Genomic DNA, 14,305 nt, shown 5'->3' with positions numbered 1-14,305 from the left:
TCAAGGAGTGCCACCCTTAACAGTTTTAAAACAAACTACAGTTAGCAGAATGTCTATTAGGTTGGCAACAAGAGCAAATAGTCCAACTAATTATTTGGCCAATATTAACTTGTTATAATTATGTTAATCTGTATTTATATTTTTTTACAAGATTGTCAATATCACATGCACAATAAATGTTCTGGATAACACTTTCAGAGCAGTAGTAATCACAATATGTTTGCGTTGGCAACAGGAGGAATAAATGTGGCTTTTCTGTTTTTAAATGAAAGCTGTTGGTTCATGTTCTTTATTTCTATTAAAATGTTTGTGTGTAAATACTGTGAGGCAGTCATCTTATTCTAAATAATAAGCTGAAGTAAAAATACAGCTTCAAATGGCTAAAAAATGTGTTTTCAAACAATTGATCATTTACGTATAGTGAAATAGTCATAATTTCTCTTTCATGTTGGGGATTTTCTTCAAACGACTATAAAGAAATTTATATTCCCTGACTTAAAACGGAGAGATCAGAAGATTTGAACCGTCTTCCTGTGATGCAAGCTGTCAAACTGCTAGAATAGTGAATTGCTTTTCAGACAGGGGTCCCATCATCTAATAGAGACATTTTTTTTTTTATTTGAGCTTTGATGGAGGAAAGAGATTACTTCACCCTGCTTTTAAGATTATTCCAGCTTTCCAGCACAACATGCTTTGTTCCACAATTTCCTTCCATTTACACACATAACATGATGGGAACAGCCAGTGCCTGCATGACATCCTGATTCTCTGCAACTTGGCTTTGTGTCAGTCTTTACCGCCGCCATCATGCTCACACCATCTTCTCTCCTCCTTGTGACCTTTCTCTACGTGTCTGCGAGGCACGCTCCGGCTTTTTCCTTATCCTGTTGCTCTTCTTCTTTCCAGCAGTCTCCTGCAACTTCTCAGACCACAAGGCCGTGCCCTTTGACCCCGGCCAAGATGGCACCGTCTCCCTCTCCCGCACCTTCCAGCCCTGCCCTCCAGACCTCTTCCTCCTCTACTTCCTCCTCCTCCTCTTGTCCTGCACTCCGCCCTGTGAGCTAACACTCCTCGAATGATGAATTCATGTGTTATTCCTGCAGCCGTCCTGATAGCTCATGTTGAGGAACAATGTTAGGATGTGGCTTTGTTTTTGAGAGGATGTTTTGCATGAATTATTTCTTGGAGTTTTTTTTTCTCTCTCTCTAAGGAAAATCTGAATTTATTCATTATGCTTTCTAAAATATCTTACCAATAAGTTCTTTCCTGGGTTATTTAACTGCTATCAGATGATATAGAAGTGTTAGCTTTTGGTTGCTGAGAGACCCTTCTAAACTGTTTTAGGCTCTGGTTAGTCTGCTTTCTTTGAGCTCTAGTTCATTTACCTTGAAAGTCCGGTTTGTTCGGGGAGATGTGAAGGGCAAACCTAAAAATTTAGGCCTGTCGCGGTACTAGCGGGATAGCTAGCATGTGTTCGTTTACCCAACACAAAAGAGAAATCTTACAACCACAAAAATCTGAGCTATTCCATTTTTGATTGTGAAGAAGGACGGTGCGCTCATGTCTTCTTCAGAGGTTTTCGTGTCGCTTCCTTCGGAGCTTCTTGATGCAGCGCTGAGTGCGCTTCAATATCTGCTTTTTCTTGACAATCATTCATGCACTTATTATTAAATAAAATATAAAAAAACATCACCACAGCAGAAGCTGTAATGTCGTGCCGGTAAGGTGGTGCCAGCCATGAGTGAGCATCAAGCATAGGTTTAATAGATAACTCTGTTTCCAAGCTTCTTGCTTGTCACTGCCTCCCCTCTCCTCCTCCTTTTCTGTTAAAAGATGTCCGCTGAAGTCAGGAGACCAGATGTGACAGGAGCGCCGTGGCGCCTGCCTCCTGTTCTCTGTGGCCTTGCTGCGAGCAAAGCGTCACGTCCTGTTTGTCTCTCTGTCTCTTCCTTGCTCTTCCAGAAGGGCCCCGTGGTGCCGACCGTGGCAGTGACGGCTCCGCAGCAGGCCCCCATGGCCATCACCCCCCAGGCCCAGGCCCAGCCTACCTCCCAGCCAGCGGCACAGACGCAGACGAGCGTCGCAGCGGCCCCCGGAGCTCCGGTCGTGTCCCAGGTCTGTTCTCTGCCGTTTCCCAGGAGGCCAGCGCTGGTTCCTGGCACGGACACGGAGTCTCACACATGCCCACAAACATTTGCACCCATGCATTCACACTAGTGCATACCCAAGGACATGCAGCCAACATGAACTCTTGCTTGTTCGCAAGGCTGAAACGATTAAGCGGATTAATAGCGATAAAGTGGTTATTGAAACGATCATCAACTAATTTAGTGGTTGATTAATCTTTAACTGGAGCATTCAGACCCCAAAAAAGGCCAATTGCTGAAAGAGTAATATTCTCATCTTTATTTTCTAATTTAATTAATTTTACAATCTTATTTTATTTTTTTAAACATGGTAAAAAAAAAAATATTCCCCATGTTTCACAGGAGATGCAAGAAAATGTGAAGAAGTGTAAGAATTTCCTGGCTACACTTATCAAGCTGGCGTCTCACAACTCTCCGTCTCCTGAGACTTCCAAGAACGTCAAAGCTCTGGTTCAGGATCTGCTGGTGGGTGTGAGAAACCAAACAAACTGTATTGTCTTCATTATTACATAAAGTGTATAGCAGCTCTTTTTAACATGGCAGACGTTAATGAAATTGTATTTCTTGAACATCTGACTAACTTCAGGTGGTAAATAGCCTAATTGAACTAGTCAACTTTGACCTTTTGTGTGTTTTGTATTGAATATTTTCAACCTGTAGATGGCAGCATGAAACTTTTTCCAAAATCTACTTTCTGAACTCATGAATTTTCAACCTTTGTTTTAGAATATACTTTAAGGTTTTAGGATGGGGATTTATGCCTAAATCACCGTGTTAATCTGCCTGGTTCTTGTTTCTCTTCTTTCTGTCCGACAGGATGCCAAGATAGAACCAGAAGAGTTCACCAGCAGGCTGCAGACTGAGCTCAAGTCGTCTCCGCAGCCTTACCTGGTGCCTTTTCTCAAGGTGGGCTTTTTGTTTGGCGATATCTTTTTAATCTATCAATTAAAATCGAAAGGCTAAATAGCTTTATTCTGGTATTGATAGCTGCAGCAGACATTTCTTTGAACTTTTTTTTTTTTTTACATTTCCTTACATTACGACCACAAAGTTTATTTTATTTGGACTTTCTGTAACAGACCAGGAAATGTGCACTTATAGTTTTTAATTATTATCACAAGTAAATATCAAATGTGCAAGTAACGATAAAACAACCAGTGTACCCAGCTGCTGAACTTGTTGTTGCAGCTGTATATGCTGCTTTGTGTTGCTGTGTGACTGCAATCTTCATGACCTCTCTGTGTGCGTCAACAGAAGAGCCTCCCGGCCCTGAGGCTGTCTTTGTTGAACAGTCAGCAGTCCCTGACCCAGCCCCTGCAGCAGGGAGTCAAACCAGCAGCCGGCAGCACCCCTCCTGCCATGGTAGCTGGGCCAGCTGTCCGCATACGGCACCCTAACAGCGTCAGCACCACTGCGGGTGCCAGCGTGCTGCCCGCTGGGACCGTCGGACATGCAGCTGCCATGGTACGTACAGAGCAGAGCCGTGCTCCGGTGCAGACACAAACACGACAGCCATGTTCACGAGCACGGGTCCAATGACTCATGAGAAGAAAACGCTTATACTGTTGTTTTCTTGACATCCTGAATTCATTAAACGGGTATGAGAAAATCCTTTGGATCACTATTATATCATTAGTTGATGGGTTTTTAAATCGAGCTACATTGTTTTGCTGGAGAATGTAGAATCCTGTGATTTAATGCATCACATCCAAGAGTGAGTTTGGTGATGACCAATTCCCGCCGAAACTTCAGTGATTGGGAAAGAATAGATTTGGATGCACTCAGATCTCTGAAAGTACCCCACTTTTGATAAACTGACCTCAACAAGCTGCAGAAAAGCCAAATGCTTTCTGTTCTGGTATCTTTCTAGCTGGATATTTGACCACTCTTCTTATCAGAAGTGGTAAAGTTCATTTAAATTTGTGGGTTTCCTGGCACAAATCCTGGGTTTTAAGCACAGTCTCTACATTTTATTCATGCTGAGGTTAGGGTCATTCCACAATGCTAATATAATTCAAAAATCTGTTTCCTTGTGTTCTTTTTGCATCATTGTCTGGTTGGAACACCCAGTTCTGTCCAAATTTCAATATTCTGACCCAAACTTCTGCCCTCTGAGGAAAGAAAGTTGACTAGGACCTTGAGGAAGTCAAAATGCCTTCTGGAGAAAATGAGACCTAAATATGATCTGAGACAAAAGTTGAGTCGTTTGATCACATGAGAAGAAATATGTTTGGAGGTGTGATGATGAAGCTTTCAGCGCAAAAAGCACGTCACCAGCTTCCATTATGATGATGGTAGCTTCATGCTAAGGGTCATAATGGTACTGCTGCATTGCACAAAGTGGATAAAATATAAACCAAAGACTAAACCTTTAAATACTTGAGCTTATTTCCAAAGTTGGATGATTAAAACTTGGATGATCCAACAGGACTATGATTACAAACGCATATCAGAACTTAATAGAGTTTAAATAAAGTTTCATTACACTTTACTGAGATTAAACCTGAAATAATAGACAGCTGGCAAACCGAAACCTTACTAATGGGTTTCGTTCTTTTTTGCTGCTCTCAACGCTTGAAATCTTTGCAAAAATTCAAATCATGCAGGTGTCATATGGGTGTCACTCTGCTTACTGGTCTCCTTCTGCAACGACACGATTTCCTTTCAGAGTCAAACTTTTTAATGTATCTAATTACACAGAAAGACAGCTTCTTATCAGTCGAATATTTAGTGTTTGCAAATGACATTTATACTCTGTGGACAATTATTGGACAAGAGAGCAATTTGACCATATTTTCATTTTTATGCATACTATCCACGCTGAATAAACTTGGATGTTTATTGGGTTTAAGCTTATCAGGTGATGTGTATTTGTGTAATGAAGAACGGTGTGGCCTAAGGACATCAACACCCTTTTATCAAGGTGTACATAATTATTAGGCAGCCCTGAGGCTGCTTATTAGGCAGCCTCAGGGCTAATGGGACCAAAACAGATTTAACAGACTCAGAAAAATTCAAAAATTAAGTCTTTCAGAGGGATGTAGTACTCTTGAAATTTCCAAGATATTTGTGTGTGATCACAGAACCACCAAACCTTTTGCTGTAGATCGTCAAAAGTGTTGTAAGAAAAGTGTTAGGGGGAAAAAAAGTTGCAAGTTAAGACAAAGAATTGGAGAGGAACTCATACTCCTCTGTGTGGTAATAATACTTTAACTGTTATCAAAAGTTCACCAATCAGAACTTTGTGGCTTATTTTTGACCCGCTGACGTCAACGCTGGCTTTTCTGCTGTGAAGTTAATTGTATTAGGAATGTTTATGATGTGAAAGAGAACAGTCCCCCGTAAAATGCGGTTTTACTATTTTAAAACAAAGACAAGAGTTTTATGGAGGCGACATTGTAACCATCTTAAATTGAAAAGGCAGAGCTGTCATTACAGAAACAGCTGTCCCTTTGTGCACAATGTGGAAAGTTTAGATCTGTACACAAATTTCGAGATTTTCAGAGCGCTGCCAACATTACCATATTCATCATGTCCTGTGATAGAGGTATTAAAAGTATTAAAAAAGCTACTTCACTGTCCTCCATTCCCCTCTTCCTATATAAGAAGTCAGTCTTCCTCTCTCACTCCTGAATAAGCCTGAATAAACCATAGACATGTTAGTTCCCTGTTGAAGAACTTCTTATCTACCTCTTCTTTTCTTTTTAATTTAAGCACCTGATTGATAGTGAAAATGATTAACTTGGACTCTCTTCCTCTCAGTAATGTGTGTCCACACTGTGTGCTCTATCTCTAGGTGTTGAGATAATACGACTAGATGAACCGCAGAGCCCAAATCTAGAAACCTCAAAAAATGTACTTAAGTAAAAGTAAAAAAGTACTGGCTTTTAAGTATTAAAAGTAAAAGTACTTGCTGAATCGCTAATACAATATCATTAAGTGAAGCGATCGTATTTAATTTGAATACATCAGTAATGTGCCATTTTAATGAACAATGCCACAGATAAAGCATGTTTTTATTATGTTTACTCTCTGTAACATAGTTTAGACTTAGATATGTGATTCTACGCATCATATTTTCAGGGATGGAAACATCTTGTCTCCTGTCCTAAAATAGCATGAACTTCACTTTTTTTTGCCACTAGTGGCTTTTATTTTGAAAGAAATCCAACAGAAAGGGGATGGAAAGAAGGAGGGTGGGGGAGGACATGCAACCGAGGAGCCAGTAGCAGAGTTGTAGTCAAGACCACCTACCCAAGACCAAGTCAAGACCAGCACCCCGTGCTACGTAACACAAAAAAATTAAGTTTTACCTTCAAAATTGCTTCTCAAATTGATTTGAAAGATCCACATTCCCATAAAACACCTAGACATTAAATACATAGAGCTGAAATAAATTTAATCAGTAAAGATCCGTCCAGACGAATCGGATCGTTCCTGAATGTCATTTCAATGCAAACTTTGGTCACAATGTTGTCCCATATTTGCGACACCTCAGTCAACACCTCCACACAATAATTCAGCGCACGAGTGACAACTTTTTTTTTCATCGCAGATACAACATGTCTCTCTACAGCTAGCTTTGCTAGCATCACGTCCACAGATCTTACCTTTCTTTAAGCTTTCCTTCCAAGTGACGCTAAAAGTTGGACGAAGTCCTCACCGTCTGTGAAAGCGAAGCGCTGCTTATTTTACATGTCGCCATATCTCTCTAGTCAAGGAAAAAATTCCAACAAAATATATAAAACCTAACAAAAAACACAGAAAATGTTGTTTTTGTTGTGACAAAATGAATAAAAGTCTGGGCGTTTTGAATACTTTATAAAGGGTCTTCAAGTAAATGTATAAAATGTTTTTAGATATTAATTTTTATTCTATTTGACAAATATCCTTTTTATTTGATAATTTAATATGAAGGGGATTGATTGTGTGCTTTGGGATCATGTGAGTAGTCATCCCAGCATCGGAGAATTGGTTTAGTCTGGGTTCTGCTCTCAGAGCAAAATGAAAACAGCAATTTTCACTTATCATCTGCCTTAAGCAGGACCTGTGGGTTAGACACCCGATATGCTTTAGTGTGGCATTACCAAATTATAATTTTGTGAACAAAAATAGAATTTTATAAACTTTTGAGCTGTGCATAACAGTACTTGGAAATTGGGATGATATATGTGCTTATGTTCCAGAGTTTTTCAACAAACATGCTTGTGTTATAAGTCTAGAGGGAAACATGTGAAAACAATAAATAAAATCTGTGCTCTTAAATTATACAGTTAAAACATAATCTTTACCAAATATTCCTTTCATGCAGAGCTTGAGATTTTGATTTGAATTTTGATGATGAATATTTTAAATTATTGCCCAGTTATAATTGACACTATATCTTTTAGAATAACTGTGTGTAAAAGCACTGTCCAACTTTGTAGCGGTGATCACCTCTGAAATCCAAACTGAAACTTAAATTTATTGGACTTTAATTTAAAATTATTGCACTAACAAAAACAATTGTGTTTTATACATTAGTCATTATATTCACAAATCCAAGCTCAACATTTGGATAAAGACAATTTAAATGCAAACTTGGTATTGTAGATTGCTGTTAACCCCTCTCTTTGTGATTTTCAAACTTCCTACCTTTACCAGCTTTTATTATTATTTTTTATTCTGTGTTAACTGTGTCGCCAACTAGCCAGAGGTGCTAGCTATCTCTGCCTATTATGAATGTATTTTTACCCTTCCCTCCCACTCCTGCAGACCCCTGCAGTGGATCTCTGGGAAAAATAGCCTCTGTCTTTTTTTGCAGTAGCTTGAACAGTAATATAGCATGTGTCAGGGAATGGAAAACAAGGCTAAAAAATATGCAGCAAGAAGCAAAATGGTAGGAATGGATGGCTGAGCCAGAGGGTCGGCCTGTAGCTGCTACCAAGGAAGGAAGTGACTCTAATAGCCCAGCATCAAGCACCCTTCATCGCCCCCCCCCCCCCCACTCACTCTATCTGCTCCATCTTCTTTTTCTCCCTCTTTGTCTAAACTACTATTTCACTGAGGTCTTGACTTCATTTTACCTTTTTATCTGGAAATACCAGCAAATATAGGTCACTCACAGAGCACCTTGCGAAATTATTGATACTCATGAACATTTTCACATTTTGCCACATTACAGCCATAAATGTGTTTAATAGGATTATTATGTGACAAAGCCATCCAAAATCCTGAAGTCTAATGTAACAATGAATAGCTCTCATTCTTCTTCTCCCTTTACTGTGACACTCCAGTTCACTAGTCACATTTGTGTAATTTAATAGTTGTGTAAACAGCTGCTCTGTAAAGTCCTCAGAGCTTTGTTACAACCCCTGGCAAAAAGTATGGAATCACCAGTCTTGGATGAGCACTCATTCAGACATTTCATGCTGTAAAACAAACTCAGATCAAAAACATGATACAATATTAAGGTCGTTCCAAAGTGCAACTTGTTGGCTTTCAGGAACACTCAAAGAAATGAAGAGAAAACATTGTGGAAGTCAATGAATGATACTTTTATTGACCAAACACAGGGAAATAAATATGGAATCACTCAATTCTGAGGAAAAAAGTATGGAATCACTCAAATTGGAGGTAGAAAAAAGGACACACCCAGTCTATTTCCTTTCCCTAAATGGACACCTGCCCCAGATTAGATGTGCCCGTTAGTGTGCAGTTCAAAACACCTGCAGTCATGACACCTTGGAGGGCTGCTGGACGAAGTGGAGTGGCGAGAACCATGACTCCAACAAGAGAAATGTCCCTTGAAACAAAAGAGAGGATTGTGAAACTTCTTGAAGAAGGTAACCCTTCACGCATGGTTGCTAAAGATGTGGGCTGTTCACAGTCAGCTGTATCCAAGATATGGTCCAAACACAAACAGCATGGAATGGTTGTTAAAGCCAAGCGTACTGGTAGACCAAGAAAGACATTAAAGCGTCAAGACAAACAACTAAAGGTCATTTGTCTTGAAAACCAAAAAAGTACAACTAAACAGATGAAGCATAAATGGGAGGAAGCTGGAGTCAATGTATGTGACCGAACCGTAAGAAATTGCCTAAAGGAGGTGGGATTTCAATACAGGAAAGCTAAATGAAAACCAGCATTGACACCTAACCATAAAAGAACGAGACTCCAATGGGCTAAGGAGAGGCAATCATGGACTGTGGATGACTGGATGAAAGTTGTCTTCAGTGATGAGTCAAGAATCTGCAATGGACAAGGTGATGATGCTGGAACTTTTGTTTGGTGCCGTTCCAGTGAGATTTATGAAGAGGCCTGCCTGAAGAAAACAACCAAATTTCCACAGTCCTTGATGATATGGGGCTGCATGTCAGGCAAAGGCACTGGGGAGATGACTGTGGTTAATTCTTCTATCAATGCACAAGTTTACATTGACATTTTGGACAGTTTTCTCATCCCTTCAATTGAACAGATGTTTGGAGATGATGAAATGATTTTCCAAGATGACAATGCATCATGCCATAGGGCAAAAACAGTGAAGGCATTCCTTGAAGAAAGACACATTCAGTCGATGTCATGGCCTGCAAATAGTCCAGATCTCAACCCAATAGAAAACCTGTGGTGGAGATTGAAAAAAATGTTCCACAAGAAGGCTCCAACCTGCAAAGCTGATCTGGCAACTGCTATCAAAGAGAGTAGGCACCAAATACTGTTTGTCCCTCATCAAGTCCATGCCTCAGAGACTAAAAGCTGTTATAAAAGCCAAAGATGGTGCAACTAAATACTAGTGATGTATTTTGAATGGTCTTTTGTTTATGTGTTTTTCATGATTCCATACTTTTTTCCTCAGAATTGAGTGATTCCATATTTATTTCCCTGTGTTTGGTCAATAAAAGTATCATTCACTCACTTCCACAATGTTTTCTCTTCATTTCTTTGAGTGTTCCTGAAAGCCAACAAGTTGCACTTTGGAATGACCTTAATATTGTGTCATGTTTTTGATCCGAGTTTGTTTTACAGCATGAAATGTCTGAATGACTGCTCATCCAACACTGGTGATTCCATACTTTTTGCCAGGGGTTGTAGAGGACATTTGTGAACAGACAGGATCATAAAGGAACACAGGTAAGAGATAAAGTTGTGAAGAAGTTTTATGGCAGGTTTAGGAGATAAAAGGTGTACACTATGTAAACCATTTGCATGTGAAAGCATGATGAGAAGAAAGTCATGAGAAGTCTTGTTTGTAGTCATGTAGGGGAAACAGACAAACGTGGAAGGAGGAGATCTGACCAGATGAAACCAATATTGAACATTTTGGCCAAGATGCAAAACCTATTTGTGGAGGAAAACAAATACTGCACAGTACTGGGGCTGAAAATAAATGCATGCCACAATTTTTAGATCTTTATTTGTAAAAAAAAAAAAAAAAAGAAAGAAAAACAGGAAAAAAAAGTCCATTACCAGGAGTGTGGATGATTTTTTAAATTAATTTAAATTTGAATTAGACTAACTGGTAATGTGAACCTCCACATGCGGCTAAATGATCCAACTTCTTCAAATGAAGCAAAATTGATGTCAAACATATGTGCTGGTTTGTGGAACAAAATTTTTTATTTTGACTCAAAGATATGAATAAATGTTTCCAGAGGTCATCTAAGCTCAACTAGCCTTGCCACACGAACAAAGTCAAACAAATTTGGTGTCAATTAACTGTGCTACAAAGTTTTGGCTGCACAAACATGGCACAATTAATTTATATAGGTTTTTTAAATCTTTATAACAAACAAAAAACGTGTGCTTCAAATGCAGCACATTTGATTGTGACCATATTTTGATTGATTTTGTACATGTGGGGGGAGTGGTTGACCTTTGAACATTTATTAATAAACATCTTTAAAATTATAGAAGCACAAACAACAAAAAAGTGCTGCACAAATGTTTGACACCAATTTTGTTTGAATTCGAAGAGAGTTCCTGCAGATAAATCTAAGTAGATAAAACACAAGCAGCTGTCGGACAGTTTCTCATTCCTATTCTCTTGCACAGGGTAAAAGCTGATTTTCCCTTGAAACAGATAATCATTTATAGAATGAAGGAGTGGTTAAACAGTTGTGCCGTTTGTAAATTTTCCTTCTTTTCCTCTTTCTGATTTTTATCTCTGTCTTTCAAAATGCTTTAATAAATTTTTCTCCTTAGGGCGTGAAGACAGGAGGGACTGTCAGTGGTCCGGTCCGGATGCCCATGGTGATCACGCAGTCCATCAGACCGCAAGGTAAGACGCTTTCAGGGCATCTCCAACCTTATTGGACATCACTGAAGCATTCATGTGTCTCAGAAAAATAATAACAAAAGAAACTTTGCGATGGGAGGCGACACATTTTTTTTGTTAGAGATACAGCAAAATAGATTGAACTTAAGGCTGCCATTAGTGAAACTGTAAATGTTCCCTCGGTAGGCCGGAAGATGTGTAAACAGACAGGAGCCGCAGAGAGAACAGGTGCTTTTTCCTGCTCGGTTATAGAGCCTCCTCAAACATTTGTGCTGCTGCTTACTCACACTGATTCACAAACACTCTTCCCACAGAAGCCCGCAAATATCGCCCCCAACGCCAACCGAGTGGAACGCTCCCCTAAGAGAGCCGCGTGCTCTCAAGTGGTGCGTGTGTGCGAGCGAGTGTGTGTACCTGTTTTCGCATGAGCGTGTGTCTGTGTACGATCGGAGGTGCATACAAATTTGATCTACCCCTCTTCCGAAGATCGCCTGCAGTGAAAGATCTGTAGGTTGTTTTATGCCCGTAAATTGGAATGCGGGGATAGATCTAAAAATACTTCTCTGCGCCTCTTGGCTAGGAACATGCCTGTTAAAATCAAGTTTAAATTCACTCTGGCAGTCCTTGTGCCTCTCCGGAAAAACGTGTCTCGGAGCAGGATGCGTTTTAGGAGTGTAAGGAGAGCCGCTGAAGCGCAGTGATATTGACAGAGCGACGCCAACCTGGGTTGGTTCATCTAAGCCCCCCCACCTTCCCTTCACCCCCCTGTGAGGAAGACAGAGACAGCTAAAGGTAGTCCTTAGACAGGAGGATATCTGATGCAAATAGAAGGGGACACTTCAGTGATAATATTACTTTTCTTTTTTATTTAGCTTTTTCTCCTTTGTTTTTGTTTGTCCCCTCTCCTGAACAGGAACGATAGGGAAGGGAGCCATCATACAAGCAGGCAAAAGTCCCATGGGCCTGCCTGTTCAGATCTCTGGGAATCAGAAAAACAAGCTCAACGACCCCGGAGGAGGCTCTTTCAGGTACAGACTCTGTGTGAAACACATGTCATTCCCAGATGCCACCACATGGGGGCAGCATTTTATCAAGCAGCTTTCTCCATGACTACAGGCGACTCTCTCAGCTAAGGCTATGAGTGTTTATTGGAGCTGCCTGCCTGGCCACCTGGCTGCCCGCCTGCCTGCCTGCCTGCCTGCCTGGCCGGCTGGATGATCGGTGGTCCTTTCTCTCTTCGTGCTCATCACATAGCAACACACTGCCAACCAATAGATCACCCTCACACTCGCCCTCTTTGTGTCAGTGTCACAAGTCATTGGCAGGACTGCAAATGAGCTAAATCTTAATTTAGAAAAAAGATAATTGTGTCCAGATGGTTGGAAATTCTGGATGCTGTTCTGAAAATACCTTTTGGTTAAGTCAGACATGCGGTATTACGCCTGCAGCTTTGCTCTCTTTCTCTCTCGCTCTCTGGTCTTGTCTCTGCTTCTGGTGGGCCTTTGTCTCCAAACATAAAAGGTTCCTCGCCCACATGCTGGCCTTTGTGGTCTATGCTGTGCGTATTTCTTCTGTTTGTGCAGCATTTCTGTGCTGGTTTGTACGTACATGTTTGCATTGCTTACATCTTGTTTGTACTCCTGCTGGCGTGCACTTTTAAGACTTCAAGAATATTTGCAGTTCAAGCTTGGACTCACGCACGCGAGTAGGGGCAGGCGGCTTAGGATGACCTCAGCATGACTGGGCCAGCGCAAGAAGAGTCTGGGTCACATGGGCCAGCGGGTTCATGGTAATGGCCTCCGTCTCCTGAGGGGAAAGGCATTGCCCTCGGCTCTGATTGATAAACCAATAAATCTTTAGCTGCCTTGGTAATTAAGCTGTCAGGCTCGCTTGTTACTGACGACCTTTTCCCCCCTGCGGTGATCACAGTGGCCCACCACACACGAACGAGCTGGTTTCATCATGAACCCAATAACGCACACGGCTCCACAGTCCCAGAGGAAACGCGTCCTGACATCACACACCATATTTTCCTTTAATAAAGGTCAGCTGATAAACACATTTTACACAGTATTTGGCTCCTTGCAAAGAGGGCTGGACGATATGGCTGAATGATATAAGCGTTTTATTTCTATCAGCCGATATCAATAATTATTGATTAGTTTTTTTGTTATAAATATGTGAAATACTGCCAAACTGGTGGCAAGACGTTTCCTGTTTTATCCACAGTTTTCCACATTGCTACTTATTTTTAAGCAGTTATGAGACACAGTGGCTAAACCTTAAACTGCTGCTGTGCAAGTTACTGGACAGGTTGTTGCTAGGTAACCAACGAGCGAGTGAGTTGCTATGTAACCAAAGAGTGAGTGAGCATTCCCCCAGAATGCTGTATGGTTTTGGATCAGTTAAATTATTGAACATTTTATCAGACGTTTTGTCTATTGATATTGATCACATGTCTGTTGCGATATATAATGTCATTAATTTATTTTTTAGCCCTACTTGCAGATTTCTTTTGTTTTTGAATTTTTGCCACTCAAATTTCAATATTGGACAAAAATACCTGTTTTAAAATGAGGATTTTTCTAATGGAGGGAAAAACAAAATCTATCCAAAGCAACTTGGTCAGATGCAAGAAGAATAATTGCCCTCTAAACCCAATAATAGTTCTGCCACCCTTGGTGCCAGCAACTACCATCATGTGATTGTGAGAAGAGTTTTTTGCTTTGCTATGGAGGAATTTTGTCTCTCTCCTGTTCTAATACATCCACACCGGAGGGTTTTCAGCATGCTCTGTCTAAAGCCATGCCAGAGCACGTCAATCGGTATTGTTTCCAGGGTTTGACTTGGCCAATCCTAAACCTTTTTGTTTTTTCTAGCCATGCAGTGGTGGGCTTGTTGGTGC

General features: G+C 40.6%; 1 protein-coding gene across 2 annotated transcripts in view; it reads left to right on the top strand.

Annotated features, from left to right (window-relative positions):
- LOC106909672 (transcription initiation factor TFIID subunit 4) overlaps window positions 1-14,305 on the top strand; it is a 103,208-nt gene that overhangs the window by 10,717 nt on the left and 78,186 nt on the right. Inside the window, exons 3-9 of one of the 2 annotated variants that reach the window (XM_088004400.1) lie at window positions 907-1,056; window positions 1,963-2,115; window positions 2,490-2,612; window positions 2,964-3,053; window positions 3,402-3,611; window positions 11,328-11,403; window positions 12,314-12,428. In XM_088004400.1, the coding sequence (XP_087860526.1) occupies window positions 907-1,056; window positions 1,963-2,115; window positions 2,490-2,612; window positions 2,964-3,053; window positions 3,402-3,611; window positions 11,328-11,403; window positions 12,314-12,428 (917 nt within the window). The remainder of the gene's footprint in view (window positions 1-906; window positions 1,057-1,962; window positions 2,116-2,489; window positions 2,613-2,963; window positions 3,054-3,401; window positions 3,612-11,327; window positions 11,404-12,313; window positions 12,429-14,305) is intronic. The other variant, XM_088004399.1, reaches the window with a different exon arrangement.

Source organism: Poecilia mexicana, unplaced genomic scaffold, assembly GCF_051168715.1.
Source record: "Poecilia mexicana isolate PSO_F unplaced genomic scaffold, ASM5116871v1 scaffold_3, whole genome shotgun sequence".
Lineage (NCBI taxonomy): Eukaryota > Metazoa > Chordata > Actinopteri > Cyprinodontiformes > Poeciliidae > Poecilia > Poecilia mexicana.
The sequence above is the reverse complement of the archived record's forward strand: the minus strand, read 5'-3'. Positions and strand labels throughout refer to the sequence as shown.